The 16,235-nt window shown below is 43.0% G+C and overlaps 1 protein-coding gene across 1 annotated transcript in view; it reads right to left on the bottom strand.

Annotated features, from left to right (window-relative positions):
• ptpro (protein tyrosine phosphatase receptor type O) overlaps positions 1–16,235 on the bottom strand; it is a 171,719-nt gene that overhangs the window by 81,914 nt on the left and 73,570 nt on the right. The window contains exons 4-7 of the mRNA XM_078553559.1: positions 13,790–13,942; positions 11,107–11,559; positions 9,864–10,025; positions 2,218–2,414 (exon numbers count right to left, since the gene is read on the bottom strand). Coding sequence (XP_078409685.1) covers positions 2,218–2,414; positions 9,864–10,025; positions 11,107–11,559; positions 13,790–13,942 — 965 coding nt within the window. The remainder of the gene's footprint in view (positions 1–2,217; positions 2,415–9,863; positions 10,026–11,106; positions 11,560–13,789; positions 13,943–16,235) is intronic.

Below are 16,235 nucleotides of genomic sequence, written 5' to 3'. Positions count from 1 at the left end.
TGGGTTTATCCTTGCACCCTTTTTTGAACAGGGGTGTAACATTTGCAATTTTTGAGTCCTCTAGCACCACTTCGGTATCTGAGAAGGATTGGAAGATTATGGCCAATGCCCCCACAATTGCCTTCCTTAATTCGCTCAGCATCCTGTTGTATCTCATGTGGTCCTAGTGACTTATTAACTTTAAGTACAGCCAACCTTTTTAATACCTAATCTTCATCAATTTTTAAGCCTGTCAAGTATCTTAACTCGTCTTGTGATGCAGTGGGTAGCGTCCCTATACCTGAGCTAGATGCTCCAGGTTCGATTCCCACCCCAAAACTTGACGACCACAGAAGGTGCATTCATAACATGGCCAAACAGGTTGATTAACAATCTCCAGTTCCTTCTGATACACCTATGGCAGATGGTAAGAACAGGAGACTTTCTATGTCAGCCATTTGCAGAAGGCAACAACAAACCATTGCAGTATCCTGTCCATAACTATGAGCCAACAGAGAAGTTCATGGTCCCAATGCCCTTTCAGGGCATGGTACCTGAAGAAATAGAGAGAGGCCTGAATTTTCGCTCCCCTGTCAGGAGTGCAGAGTCGGGACAATTCCCTCCTCTGCAAATCGATCCAGGAGAAATGCCCCGGCAGATCGGATTTTCGGTCTGAGGTAGTGGGTGAAAATGGGTGACGTGGCGGGTGACCCCAGAGAGAGGATGCCAGGTGCAGAGGCAGGCTGGGCAAAAGGCTAGCCTCGATGTTAAACTTTGACAAAGTGTCGGTGTAAAGTAAAACATAAAAGAGCCCTGCAGCCCTCGCCCCTCATACCTTCCCTGCCAACCTATGCCCCTCATGACCCTTTATAGCCTCTATGGCAAATTATTCATCCCACCTACCCACCACGGGCCTTTATAGCCCCTATGCCAATGGAGTGTTAACCCGTGCTTCCCACCCACCATCCTTTGCCCTTATACCTACAATGCCAACTCACCCAATATCCATGCTGAGATGAGATAAAATAAAATTCTTGAGTGTCAAAACACTCATTGTTGGAAACCAATTTAACTACATAGAAACTACATTTAACTTCCTTTAATCCATTACAATTGTAATTCATAGTCCTACTTCAAAGAGTTTACAACCACTTGAAGCCATCAATCAACTGGTACCCTACTGTGATAATGAAAGGTTATGAAATCAGTCATGCACTAATTCTGTAATGAAATCCCTCCGGCTAATGTCAACAGTGTGAAATAGCATGCACTGTGTTTTGTTTTAACATGGCAGACAGTTTTTTCAAATCTTTAAAGAACAGGAGTTTTAAATGCCTTGCCAGCTTGACAGCTCCTTTTGACAGTTCTGATGAGCTTGACAATTCCAATGCATCTAAGCACTTTTAACGTATATTCATACTTATGATTAACAATCACAAAGGGCAACTTACCTCTGCCAAAGGGCACCTGACCTCCCCCAGAGCTCTCCAAGGACCATATCGAAAAGGGTACCATACCTCTCCAAATAATTCTGGCAGCTTTATACCTTCTCCTACCAGGTCTAAAGTGGACAAGTCATGTTTTGGACATTCCACTAGCGAAAAACAGATCAACCTGAGGCTACTGCACTTTAACATGTGTAGCTGCCTTTGTGAACCACAGATGTGCAAATTAGAACCCACCCCAATTCCCCCCAGCCTCTGAAAACGGTAGGTTGCGTGTTCAAGGGTGGGGATGTCTGGATTTGGGCTGACACCGCCATTGGGGCCATCTATCTTTATGAAAATTCAGGCCTGAGTGTCTCAACCACCTCTTCTTTCACTATGGCTTTGGCAGCATCTCCTTCCTTGCAATAAAAACCTATTTCAGAACACAGTGTAGGGTATAGTTTCTTGTCCAGAAGTCTGGATCTGAAATGATAAGGTGAGGCGTATAAATTTGACACCTCATCACAGAGAAAAGAGGAAGAAAAGAGCAAATTAGAGGGAAAATTGGACACACATTTTCGTGAGATATTGGCATGTGCCTGAGAATATCTTGCCTGCTTGCATTCACAATGAGGAAATGAGATATTGTGTATGGAAAACTAAAAATTGAGCAAGACATGATTCAAAATGGTGGCAGCAGGAAGAATTTGGGGCGACTTTCATACTTAAATCCTTTGGGTTGATAAGCAGTTTCACAGCATACAATCTCACTTTATTTAATGATGTTTCTATAGTTAACACAAGTCAATACCTTGGAGCAATAAAGGGATTCAATTCTTCGGCCCTCTAATTGCTGTTGACATGAGAGAGATACGATCGACACAATACTATCATAGTTGTTTTCTTGCGAGTGGGTCCAAGATACAAGGGCTGTGATAGAGTTCAGCACCTTCACGGCAATATTCTGAGGACTTTCAGTGACCTCCTTAAACCACTTCCCAGAAGGACCTTCAAAGAGAAAGTTAAGTCAAATATTCTTCAAGAAAAACAATTCTCCTGACTTGAGAAGAACATAGCTGAATAACCTCCTTGAGTGTCATAGGTTTTCGATGGGCGGAATTTTACGGCCCCATTGCTGCGGGGCAGGGCTGTAAAATGCAGCGAGCCAGTCAAAAGTCCATTCCCTTCGGCGGAACCATAAAATCCCGCCAGCCTAAAATTCCACCCTATATTCCTATAATGGTGAGTCAAATGTTTGGGCAGAATCTGAACCAGGTTGAGGAATCACCAGGAAAAGTGGCAAATAAAAAGCAAATGACATTTTATTTACATAGAGCCTTATTATGTCATCAGGAAATTCCAAATCATTTTACACCAAATGAATTATTGTTGAAGCACATTCAGTGTTATGTAGGGAAACACGGAAGACAATTTGTATACAGTAAATGAACAACCAGATAATCCATTTTTGATTATATTGTGCTTCAGAAAAGTTGGCCAAAACACAAGAATTCTCTTTTTTCATCTACTCGAGCATTCATATAAGGCTTTGGTTTAACATAACAATCAAAAGACTCTGACAAGGCAGCAATCTCTCTCCGTCAAAGTGTTATCTCAGATTATGTGCTCAAGTAGTAGTTGGATTTGAACTCATAACCCAAGCTATTGCTGACACCAAGTGGACATCAAGAATATGACCATGCAGTAATTTTTTCACTTCTAAGGGCCTGTCATGAAGTCTCAAAAGCAAAAGAAAGTGACAGTATGGACGGAATCTTGTGCCTGGGGGTCACTGCCGCTGGCTGGACAGCAGGTGAGACCCTGCTTTTCAAGAAGGCCCACTGCATCTTGTGCTACTCAAGCACTTAACAGGCCAGTGTTGGGCCTTCCACGGGATCAAGGACTCCGGGGCAGAAGTCCTGCCTGTCGAGAGTGGTCAGCTAATCGGAGGCTGGCAGCTGTTCTATACTCAGCAGCGTCACCAGAGAGGTAGTGGCTGCTGCTGGTAGTACATCCACCCGTGGCCTTGGATCGAGGAGGGACACAGGCACATAGGCACAGGTGAATGATGGAGGGAAGGGGGTCGCAGGGGAGGGTGAAGGTGAGTCAGTATCAAGTGCAAGAAAGTGGCTTTCAGCAGCACCCACCACACCCCACCCCTCCCCCCCAACCTCCTTTTCTGATGCCGGATCCCTTGATCAGGGACTGAGTGCCTTCCCCCAATACCCTGGACCCTACAAGCAAACACGCCAAGGTTTGCTTGTCGTGCTCCCCGCGTGACAAGATCCCCACCGCCTGCTGGGTTAATACCAGAGGTGGTGGGATGAGGCCCTTAGATGGGCATCAATTGGCCACTTGAAGTCCTCAGTTGATGACAGAGTGGGAAGTCCGTTCATGGGCCTTCCTGTCACAGCCTTAATCGCTGCGGACAAGGAAAGATGGCGGGGTTCCACCCACCACCCTCCCGTCTGACTAAATGCACCAAACTCGCCATGGGGGCCTGAATAAGTGCGGGACCAGCACCAAACTTGCCAAGGGGAGGGGACAAAATTCCACCCCGTGAGTGAGAGAGACATCGGGAGAGATAAAGAGAGGACAAAAAAGTAAGAATTGCAAAAGAAAGTGCAAGAGACAAAGAAAGAAAGTTAAGGAGAAAAAAGAGAGCAAAAAAAATAAAGCTGGCAAGTGAGAACAGAAATCCTTTCGCAAGCCAGGAATTCAATGGAAAATCAGGCTAACCTACATTGTGGTGGCATCACTGAAACACAGTATTACTAAAGCGCCAGATCTTTATCTGATGTGATGTTTCCATTTTGCAAAATTCAATCTAAAGGCAGATGATGTGATTTTGAAAGAATCAACAGATGGTTGAAGTTATAATAACTGAGCTTTCCATTACTTAATGTTTCCTGATTCATCTCTTCTTTCCTGCTTCCCTCAATCCGAATTCTACAAATTCTACACTGACTCATTGAAGGATGATCAAGAACTCAAACTGTTTGAACATTCCTGTTGTATGTATAATCCACAGGATTAATGAGGAAACACTCCAGCAACCACCCACAGTTGGAGCTGAAATGAGTAAATGGTTATGTCTGGGTTGGATTAAGCTTCGTAGATTCCTTGCTTCTTGTGAGAAAGATATCACTGAGAAACACTGTGAAGGATTTGAAAGAAAGTGCATTTCTCAGAGGCTATCCTTGCAACTGACTGGTCAAAGGCTTCTCAATCACTAGATCCAATTCAGGACAATCCTTGTTGGGGTCTATACCGTCTACTCTGATCTTCTCACTAAAGATAATGACCCTTCAAATTACTTGGAAACAAGTGCTGGCTTCTTATGATCACTGAAATACGGATGTAGGTCAATATTCCCCCTCGACCTCCTGTTGCTAGAAATGAAATCTTTTTCTTGGGTTTTTGTTGGAACTGAACTGCTGCAAGCATTCTTTCATCATGTGGCTTTAGACCTGCTCCCGCTCTTTTAGTTCCACCCAGGAGAATAAGTTGGATAAGTTCCCACTTTCCCATGGGAATACAAGGTCATACTCAAAGGATTGTTTCTACAAACCGCAAGCCTCCGTCAGCAAATCAAAGGAATGAGATTCCCGTTGACTGAGGCAGTATTTCCTTCAAGAAACATAGATAAAGGGAAAAGGTCGACGATGTCGGACACAAAGGGGAAGAGGTAAATCTAATAGCACCACTGTCAGGTACAGTCAGGCTTGGTTATTGTAACCTCAAACATCTGTTAATGCTCAAGAGCTTTTAGTTGTATGTATATAACAGTTAGGTTAGATAAATGGGGCTATACTGCCATGTGATGTTGGGGCACCTATGCTTACAGGATGGAGGGGCTGACCTCGCTGAACTTTATGTTCTTCATTTTCATTTCCAACTGTTCACTCTGTCAGAAATGAGCAAAGGCTGAGAGAGGCCTGCATGTCTCTGGATGAACCCAGAAGCACTTAAAGAGCTGCTGTTTGCCATTAAAAGGGAAGCTCAGTGTTTTGGCATTACTGTGATGTGTAGTAACTGGGAAGAGATATACAAAACAGATGCTGAATTTCTTCATTGTCCATTCACCAGCAGAGAGAGGCACACAAGTTTCTCGGCTAAGTTAATTCGCTTATGAAGTGCTGTAAGTTCTGGTTTAATGGTGTTCTAAAAGTGCAGGAAACAACTTCGGCCCCCAGATGCAGCAGTACCTGGTGTCACAACATCTTTAAAGCCTGCAATCTTCATTAGAGCACTTGAGGACTGCAAGTGTCCTCAAGTTCGTTCCTCAACATCAGTGCATTTTATGCACTTGGTATCTCTCAACCTCATCTTAAGAGCCTCTTGCCAGAGCCATGTGCAACCCACATGGGTCAGTATCTTGTTGTGGTGGGGGGGTGGGGGGGAAGGTGGGTGAAAATTGAAGACCTGCAAGCCCTCTTGGAACAGATGTACCACAGCAGACACTGACTGATTGACTCCTGGATATGCCAGGCAGCAAGCCATTCAGGAAGATCAGCCCGTGCCATCTAGGCAGTGCGGGGCCTGGCACTTTACCAACTCTCTCTCACCAAGGATGGCACAAAAATGACAGGAGGTGTTCAATAGCTTGACCAACGCATACAAGGTCCAAAGCATATTGTCCCTTTCTTCATTATCCACTCCGACTGCTTCCTGGTTGGTGTTTTATGAATCTGGTGCAGAAAAAATGTTCAGGGCAGTGGTCAGTTGTATAGTGACAGGCAATGCCTGTCCTGGCTATGCAGCAAGGCTGAAGATGTTCATGAAGGAGGCTGCACAAAAGCGCAATGGCAGCCCAGAGAATTACATACTTAGGATATAGAGCTCCTCCGAGAAATCGTTGAAAAACCCTGCTGCATGTTATGTCCACTGGAGGGTATCATTCTGCTGGGCCCTCTGTTAAGCAGAGCTGTCTTATTCTGCTACCAAATCCACACCACTGTTCCTCCTTCTCCACCTTCATAAGGAAGACATAGAGAGATATGTCTTTGGTGAATGACATCTCCAGCATCAGAGCTGGGGACAGAGGGTTGAAAAATGTAGGAGTCAGATGAGACAGTAGTAAGCACAGTAGTAAGCACAGCAGTAAGTACGACTTCCGGTAAGTAAAATTGACAATTTCTTGGAAGTCCTGCTATCGGAGATGTGATGGCATTAACATCTGACATTCCAAGATAAGTGCATCAACCCTTGTAGGTATGGTTGCTTTTCATGCATAGAAGGTGTAGTCTCAATGTAAAGAGAAGACTCTCCTACACCCCAAGGAAGATAGCATGCAAAGAATATTTACTCCTTTTCACAATATTCATAATACAAAATGGATGGTACATTTAATGTGGGGCACGCCTTAGACAGTGCAGGTCAAAGCTGAGCGTGCAACACTTACTGCCACTAGAAACACACTGCTCATCAATTTGCAAAATCCTGTCCCTGGAAAGATGTTTTTTCAGCACAAGGCTGTTGTTTGGGATGACTCCTCCTCCTCCAGGCACCATGCTCTAAGAGGGCTTGGGCCACCATGATCTTCCATTCGATTGGTCCATGATTATGCTTGGCAAAATGCTGCAGAGGTTTGCCATTGCCTTCTGCAGTATGGCTGACCAGGAAACTCTCCCGCTCTTACCGCCTGCCATTGGAAGGGCTTACAGGCTGATAATCAACCTGTCTGGCCACGTTATGAACACACTTTCCATGACCATCAAGTCTTGAAGTGGGACTTGAACCCAGAGGTGGGGATACTACCACTGTGCCACAAAACCCCTTTACGATGACTAGGTCTTGGCTAATATCTTTCTAAATGTGCAAGAGTGAGCAAGGATGCTAAGGAATTAAAGCGAAAAAAGAGCATGAGAGGGTGGTAGTGAACTTTGTTTCACAGAACAAAAACAAAAATACCTGGAAAAACTCAGCAGGTCTGGCAGCATCTGCGGAGAGAAGCACAGTTAATGTTTCGAGTCCAAATGACCCTTCAACAGAACTAAGTAAAAATAGAAGAGAGGTGAAATATAAGCTGGTTTAAGGGTGGGGGGGGGCGACAAATAGAGCTGGATAGAGGGTCAATGATAGGTGGAGATAACCAAAAGATGTCACAGACAAAAGGACAAAGAGGTGTTGAAGGTGGTGAAATTATCTAAGGAATGTGCTAATTAAGGGTGGGAAGCAGGACGAGCAAGGTACAGATAGCCCTAGTGGGGGTGGGGTGGGGTGAAGGAATCAAAAAAGGCGAAAAGGTAGAGATAAAACAATGGATGGAAATACATTTAAAAATAATGGAAGTAGTGGGAAAAGAAAAATCTATATAAATTATTGGGAAAAAAAGGGGGGGGGAATCGGTCTTGTTTCACAAACACTGATTGATAGGGTTAACTCCTTGGGTATGCACCTACAGGAGACTGAAACTGGGAAGAAGCATTAGGAAGATGTTCTCCACATTGGAGACACTTTACTATTGCTCAGCTGCAGATGGTTAGCTGTCCACATCAGTTGTTCAGCACTGGGGATATGGCAAGTGAAAGGTTTGATGTGGCACCTTTCTCTCTGATTGTCTGGACAGCCTCTGCAGGTCCCTCAAAGGTTTGATGAGGTTCCAGTGAGTGGGCACCTCTTGACAATTACTCCCAACAGCTGTGTGTTGAAGAAACATCTCATAACCCTTGTACCCAAAAGTTCAAGGATATCATCACCTAAAGAGAGCCGTACTACCCAACATTAGCCTTCCACTGCAACTCCCCTTCTACTCAGGGACTCATAGTCTATGTGACTGAGAAGCACACTAGGGGTGAAGCAACAATCTGGGTTTAGAGCATAATTCATGTAAAAAGCACCAACTAAGTTGGTATGAACATCAGTCTGGTTTACCTTGCAGATGTGCCCTGCAATGGTCCAGGAGGATCCAGTTACAGACAAGCTTTATCATGTTATTTACATCTACAGAGATAGCCATCTCAGTCTTTGAGGCTTACTGTAAGTCAGTCCATAGCAGATGACCTAGCTCACCTTACTGCATCCACAGTGAAGTGGAGGTGGTGAAGATAAGTCCTCTCTGTCATACCTAACTGAGACAAGATGATGTATAAATGCTGGTCTTTAGGTATTGAGAAACACAAACCAGTTGAGGAGTCGTGGATCTGAAATGTGCTGACCCCTCATGAGCTGTTCCAATTCAACCAATTAATATAGCACTGTGAGAACAACGAAAGGAATTCCCATCTACCCAATCCTCTGGGCTGCAACCTGTACTGCAGCAATAAATAACAAGACCGGAGGAAGTTGTTGCATAGGAAATTGAAGGCTTCAGTTAAATGGCAGAAAAAAACCAAAGGATGTCAATAGTAAGCAGATAAACATTCACTGCCAAAATGGCCCCAAAATCAGACTTCAACTTTAACTGAAAGACCAGTACCTTTCTTCAACAAATATCCCAGACTTCATCCATTTAACGATAATGTGTCCATTTTATATGGGGTAGAGCCTTAGAGGAAATTGTGAAATTCTGCACAGTGCCACAGATCGATATTATATTTAAATGATCCTCATGTCTGTCTTGGCCCTGTCCAAAAATTGCATCACACAACATTGGGAAGTTTCCTTTTCATTCATTCACGGGATGTGGGCGTCGCTGACTAGACCAGCATCTACTGCCCATCCCTAATTGCCCTTCAGAAGGTAGTGGTGAGCTGCCTTTTTGAATCTCTGCAGTCCATGTGTTGTATTTGGGTTAGAAAGGTCAAAGGTCTCACTCTGCACCACTTGTGTTGTGGAGGCTACTGACTCTCTGTCCTAATCATGTGATTCTTGGCAAAGTTCCAGCAGTCATGTCAAAAAAACACACTGCCAATGTCTTAATGAGATATTTTAAAGTCAACAAGCCTATGACTTTCCTGTCAAAATTAATGACAAAATTATTCTGGTAGAAGCAAGATATATGGCTTCTAAAACAAAAAAGAAATAGCTTGATGCTTTTACTGCCCACATGAAATACATGGATACATTTTTCATAAGTTCTAAAATGATTTCCTGAAGATTGGCACCACGGTATGAGGAACCATCTTGCTGCTGGTTCTCATATCTGCCACCTCTGATTGATTATAAACTGGCTTAATTAAAGATCATGCAACAGACAAAACCTCACGCTTAGCTCTTGTGGGCACTTGTATTTTGGCAATGGTTTCAAGGGGTGTCCATATTGCCTGATGCTCCAGGGGACAGGACTGTACCCATGTGGTTTTACACAGTTGTTCAACGTGCAATAGGCATGCCTCTGCTTCTGGCAAACTAATTGGGCATGGGGGCAGGGGGACCTATTCAATTCTTCGTGGTCTTACGTTGGAGCTGTTCAGTGGAGTACTTTTGTCCAAAGGCCTAGTAAAATTGTGACCAAATTTCAATTCCCGAAAGTGGCCCTGAAATTGAGTCACCTCACAACAACAATGTACTTACTTAAGTAAAAGGTCAAGGCTTTCTTGGATGAGCTCTCTCTAGTTTGGCAGATTCCAAAGGAGCTGACTGTTGTTACATTGACATTGTACTTCCCGGCCTCTCGGAGTTCCAGCTCAAAAACATAACTGTTATTTTCTACTGTGAAAACTTCAGCAGGGTTCCCTGCAGGAGAAGGAAAAATATTAAAACATGCATCAATGTGCAAAGTGCTGAACCTTTTGAAACTGTCTACTGTGCATTTTTGATATAGTCCCCTTCAGGGAGTAAACGTGTGTGGTGTGATCATGATGAAGTTGTACAATCTCTGATAAGCGGGGAGAACTTCAGTATCTCCGAGTAAGGCTTCTACATTCTCAACAGTTGCGGAGAAAGAAATACACTTAACAACGCCAGAATAATTTTTGTTTCAACATTTTCTTTTTCTCAGGCTAGATGCCTGATAATTGTGATTCTAGTTCAGTGCAAGTTTTAATGCTTCACTGGAAAATTGAAGGGGGCTATGCTTTATCTTGAAAGGAGTGGAAGGATTCTTTTGGACACTTCTGGTTATTTTTCTGTATATGTATTTTATTAAGTGTAAATATACACCTAAGAAAATACAGCCTGACTGTGGCCTGACACTTGCACCTCGATCCGAAAGGGTTAATTCCACCATCTGGGGGAGAAGCCATGTGTAGGGAGTGTGGGCAAAGACCAGGGTTATGTTTCTATAGGCCCATCTCATCAATCAACCTACAGTAAAGAAAAGAAGGAACGTGCATTCCTATAGTGCCTTTCAGAAAATCCCAAAGCACTTTACAGCCAATGAAGTACTTTTGAAGTGCAGTCACTGTTATAAAATAGGAAACGTAGCAGCCAATTTGTACACAGCAATGTGACAATGACAATATAATGTTTTTTTATTTATCTTGGTTGAGGGATAAATGCGGGTCAGACTACTGGGGAGAGAGACTTCATTTGTTCCTCTTTGAAATAGTGCCATACATCCACCTCAAAGAGCAGCAAGACAGGTTTATTGTCTCATCTGAAAGATGGCATTCTCCAACAGTGCAGCACTCGCTCAGTACTGCACAGGAAGATCAGCCTGGGTCAAGTGCTCAAGTATCTTGAATAAGACTTGAACCTACGATTTTCTGATTGAGAGGCGAGTGTACTATCCAGTGAACCATGGTTGACATAATAATAAGGTAATAACCCGTTTTATGTGGTACTTTTCAGTGGTGTTATTGATAGCTTAGCTTACCTTCCCTTTGGATATAAATGTTGAAGCCATCATAAGCTGTATATGGCTTTGGAGGGAACCATTCGAGTACAAGCCAAACAGTCTCCGGATTGGTGAGAGAGCGCGCAGGCTCTGTGGTTGTATAAATAATATTTTGAGGATCTTCTTCAGGGGCATTCATTATATCTAAATAATCATATCCGCTTGCTGAAATCTCTTTGCTGTCTGGTTGGAACTCCAGTGCCCAATTAGTGATCATTCTCTTGCCATCTTCATTGGTCAATTTATAATCTCCCCAGCCAACTGACTGGTTTGCTGCGAGGTCATTGGCCTCAATATCAATTGCGTTACTTCCCTCGTCAACAGTTTTATTAGTGTTGAGAAGAAAATGCTCATGGCCAGCATGAATTCCACCGACAGATTGACTTCTTCCGTACATGATCTTCATCAACACATCACTGGGGGGGTAGGGAACTGTCAAGGGAAAATAAAGAAATTTCCTTATTGATGAGATAGTAAGTAAGGCTAGGGCGAATGATTTTTTAAAAATTCTAAGCTTTTAAAATTTTTTGCTGCCCAGTGACAAAAGGACTTATAAAACCAGCTGAGGATATGTACTTGTTCTGCACAGGTGATGCACATTGTTTTTTCATTGTTGACACACTGCAGTATTCTCAGAATTTATTGCCTCTATGTTAGACTTTATCATGACAGGAGCTCATGTCGAGATTTTAGCCGGGAGGTCAGCGCACCTAATTTGTAGCCTGCACGACATCCATTCTAATGGACCGAATATCCTGCTGACCCCAAATCTGTGCCTGGACTCTTGATATCTATTCTTGTCCACAAAGCTCTGTGTGAGGTTGTTTGCTGCAAAATTCATGCAGAGTTAGCTAAGCTGATAACACTGATAGTGAAAACTTCAAATTTTTTCTACAAAATATTTGATGCTTTTACAATTATTAGTAAAACTATGTGACGTCCCATGGTGATCAGCTTTGGGACTTCTGTCTAACAGTATTTGTGTGTAATATGAAGCTCGAATTTCTATAGTAGCAGGTAATAAATTAAATAATAGCTTGGAGAGGAGACAACCAGTAGAAAAGATGGAAATAACCAATGGACAATAAGCACACAAATGTAAAGATCACAAGCCTTGTGCGACATTAAAAATTGGGGAAAAAATTCTCAAACGATTGTAAACATCTAACACAAGCTCCCAGAGAAGGCAACTGAGTTAAATTAATAGGCACCTTTAAAAAAAAAGATGTCTTTTATAAACAATAATTACAACACCGCTTGTTTATTTTTTTTCTCAAGGGAAGGCAGGGAAATAAAGCTCCTTAGAAGAACAACTGGCAGTGTGAAATCTGTGGTGGAGTGGCTTGATCGGCTGAAAGGCCTTTTCTCAATCTGGGTCTCATTTCATATGGTTAACTCTGTACTATCTGCTTCTAGCTGGATGAATAAAATGATGACCTGCAGCTGCCTTCTTGGCTTCTAACACTGATGGTGCAAGGTGAATTGATTGACAGGGAGCACAGCTCTTCCCTACCCACAGATCCTGAATTTAGTAGCCTGCTTGATCAACACAGGTGTTGCAGGTGTGTTCAGTTGATTGGTCTTCATTCCATTACAGAGATATGAGCCAGGATTTTCCATTCGTCGGGTGGGTTTGGCAGGAGTGGGCGGGGGTGATCAGGAACCCGAGCGCCGCTCGTGATCAGCTCCGCACCGCCATTTTACGTGGGTGGGCCAATTAAGGCTCGCCCAACGTAATATGTGAGCGGTAGCAGGGTGCTACCTGTGCGGGCAGGGGGAGGAGGTAGAGTCGGGTCCAGCGCTCTTTCACGCGCATGCACACGAAAGAGCGCTTCAATCTCCCTGAGGCACTGAGCTGCCTCAGGGAGATTGAAGTGCTTTTTAAAAAGATAAATAAATGCAATAAAAATTTAATGAAACATGTCCCCTCATGTGGCTGTGTCACATGAGATGGGACATGTTTTTATTTTTCAGAAAAAGTTTTTATTTAATTCGTAAAAGCTTTAGGACACCTCATCCTGCTCGTAAGGTCGGACAGGCATCGTGAAATTCAGGTTAATTACCTGGTTAGTGGCTTTCATAGGCTTTTCAATTATCGGAGGGCAAGCAGCCGACTCCAGCACACGTCCACTGAACGAAATATCGCGTGACTTCGTGATGATGTCAGGATACACGCCCGACGTCATCGCACGTCACTTAACTTTCCGGCATTCCGGGCGCACGCCAAATGGAAAACTCAGCCCATGAAGAACACTTTATACACGTGATTTATTATACCTCAAACAAATCTAACTAAATCTAACACACCTGGAATCCATTTCCAATCTGAAGAAAGCGCCAGAGATAAATGGTAATTCATTGCCTCTTTCCTGCCAACCCTGTCACATCTCTTAATTTTTAATCCCACCTCGCTTTTGTAGTGATGGGCTCTCTCTTTTAGCAAAGTGTTGTCTAAGGTTAGTGTGAAGGAGACGACTCTCATCCACACTGAGGCTGTTACACTTCCAAGAGATATTCCTGCCTGAAAGCCAATACGATTACTCAGTCCTCTCTGAATGGATGAGCATCTAATTGGCCTGGGATTACCGATTCTCGTTGCTACCACTGAGTTTGCATGTTACCGAGGTACCATCTTGGAAAGGCACATGAAACAAGTTTTTACCTGTTCGGTGATGTTTTGGCTCATGACCAACAGCACTGTACTCCATTAAAGGAACTCGGTTGACATTAGCCTCTGCCACCAGTTGGAATGTAATGTTACTGTAGCATGTTCCAGGTAGCCAAGTGTTGAAAATCAACTTGCCTTTCAGAAAATCTGTTTTAAAAAATTACAGACAATAAACAGCACAGCACGTTACATAATAAAATAAACATTGTGAATATGTGGATAGATTTAGAAAGGGACCAATTTATCAAGGTTGTACTGAGAATCCCTCCTGTTGCCTGTGATTTTCCAATAAATGGTGACTGTGAGAGAGATTCCCTGCAGCCAATGTTCACTTGGAAAATTGTTCCCAATGTTCCAGCATAATATGGACATTATGCAGTTGCAAATTAGATAGGAACATGTTGGAAGGACAGTTTGTTTATGTATAATGCTATCCCCACTACAGCCAGCATATGGAAAGAAAGTAGTTTGTAGCTGAGCAACTATTTACAGCCCATTATCTCAAGAAAATAATTAGCATGGGAATAAAATGTTACATGCTTGTGTTCTAAATTAATTTTATTTGCTCTGCAACTTTAGAAATGACCCAATGAAATTTCGCACCAAAGCCAAAATTGTGTCGTGTGAATTGGGTGCTGAGGCCCAAACTAATTGTGAAGCAATCTATTTCTCCTGGCAATCTCACTCTGGTTCAGTCCAGTTGTCCGATCAAGCTCCGACTCTGGACCCTGTTAGTATTAAGTGAAACCACATCAGACTCCATGGGGCCCAATTATAACTCTGTGCAAGGGGTTGGCTTTTGCATGAGTTCAAATCTTGCCCCATCGGTCTAAATGGGTCCTTAATCATTTACAGAACAATTGTGTTTGAATGTGTCAAAAGGCTTATTTGAAATGGTTGAATGTGGTGTACAGAAAAAGGTTAGCTGGTTCATCAAACCTGCCCCGTACCCTTGATGCTGGGAGCCTCGTATGTAGACACTTCTATCCTCTACAGGTATATAATCTCCTGGGAGAGGCAAACAAAACCCCTCAGAATAACTCAGGGCCAAAAGGCGGGGGAATGACCTGGAAAATTCCTTTCCAACTCCCCTTAGTTGAGCAAATTCAGTCCAGTAGATCACACTGGCCATGCATCTGTTAACTGTTAAATCACTTAACCTTTACACAATGTGATCACACAGCATTTGTGGTCAACATAACCTGGGGAATGTGTTACAATCTGTATATCATTCTGAAGTACTTGCTTTTAGTACAAATTATTGCACCTACGGAACTGTCGTTTTGACTTGTGCTCGCCGCCTCATATTGTCCAATTTAATTTTTAGAAGGCAATGGGAGCTGTTATGTCATGTGATTGGAAGAGAATGTTCAAAAAGTGGCAAGCTAAAATTTAAGTAGAATTCTTTGCGGTCTCAAATTGACTTAAACAAAGAGAGGTTTGGCGATTTTCTAACGAATCTGTAATCTTTTAATTATTATTAAAAATGGGAGACATCCCAGAGTCAAAAAACAACAAAGCTGCTGAAACAAATTTGAGAAAAGGAGTTAGGAATTTGGTTGGTTTGTTTTGTGCAAGCTTGGCAGTGCCTAACGGGAGTGAATACCTGAAGAATCATTTAAAACTTAAACTTCATAGAATTGTACAGCACAGAAGGAGGCCATTAGCCCTTGTTACAAGTCTGAGATTTATTTGATTATCATGTTTTAGGACTACTAGGGATTGGTACTAGACGAGTTGCTCATTTGGAGAGCCAGCGCAGACATGATGGGCCAAATGGCCTCCTTCAGCACTGTAATAATTCTGTGATACATCTTTTGGTTGATAAAATTATAGTGGGCTGAAGGGCTTAACCAACAGGCCTGGAGTTGCAGATCAAAGGGAAAGACCTATTGAGTTGCTGGGATGGTGGCGAGAGGTATTCACACCTACGGTTATAGTGGCCTCTCTGAATATCTCGAGGAGACGGAGGGGGTTTGAAGTTAAGGTGTAAACCGGGGGTGGGGGGAGGGTGGTTAAATTACTTATATAATTTCTCCAGATCAGTGAAGGGTTTGAAGGCAACTGGTAAACCAGGGAAGGTTTTGAAGTATCCATATACTTTTCAGATCAAAGGAAAAGTTTAAAGTAAGCGATTTGTATTTCTATCTGAAAACAAACCCTGTATGTCATGTTGCCGTGGAGATGGGTTGAGAAGGGCGGGTTCCTTTGTTTTAATATATCTCTGCTCTTTCCCAGCTTGAGAGAGGGCGGTCAGTTTAGAAGCAGTCTGCCAGAAGCTGGCAAAAAGGGCTGTGGGACACTGCTCAAAGAAGCAAGTGGAGCCCATGCTTGGATTGTAAAGTCCAAATTTATGAAAAATTAAAGATTGCCAGACCTGCCTAGTAAAGCTTATGGAAGAGATCTGTGGTGAAATCCTTGCAGAGAGAGAGACCTGGAA

Source organism: Cetorhinus maximus, chromosome 12 (assembly GCF_964194155.1).
Source record: "Cetorhinus maximus chromosome 12, sCetMax3.hap1.1, whole genome shotgun sequence".
Lineage (NCBI taxonomy): Eukaryota > Metazoa > Chordata > Chondrichthyes > Lamniformes > Cetorhinidae > Cetorhinus > Cetorhinus maximus.
The sequence above is the reverse complement of the archived record's forward strand: the minus strand, read 5'-3'. Positions and strand labels throughout refer to the sequence as shown.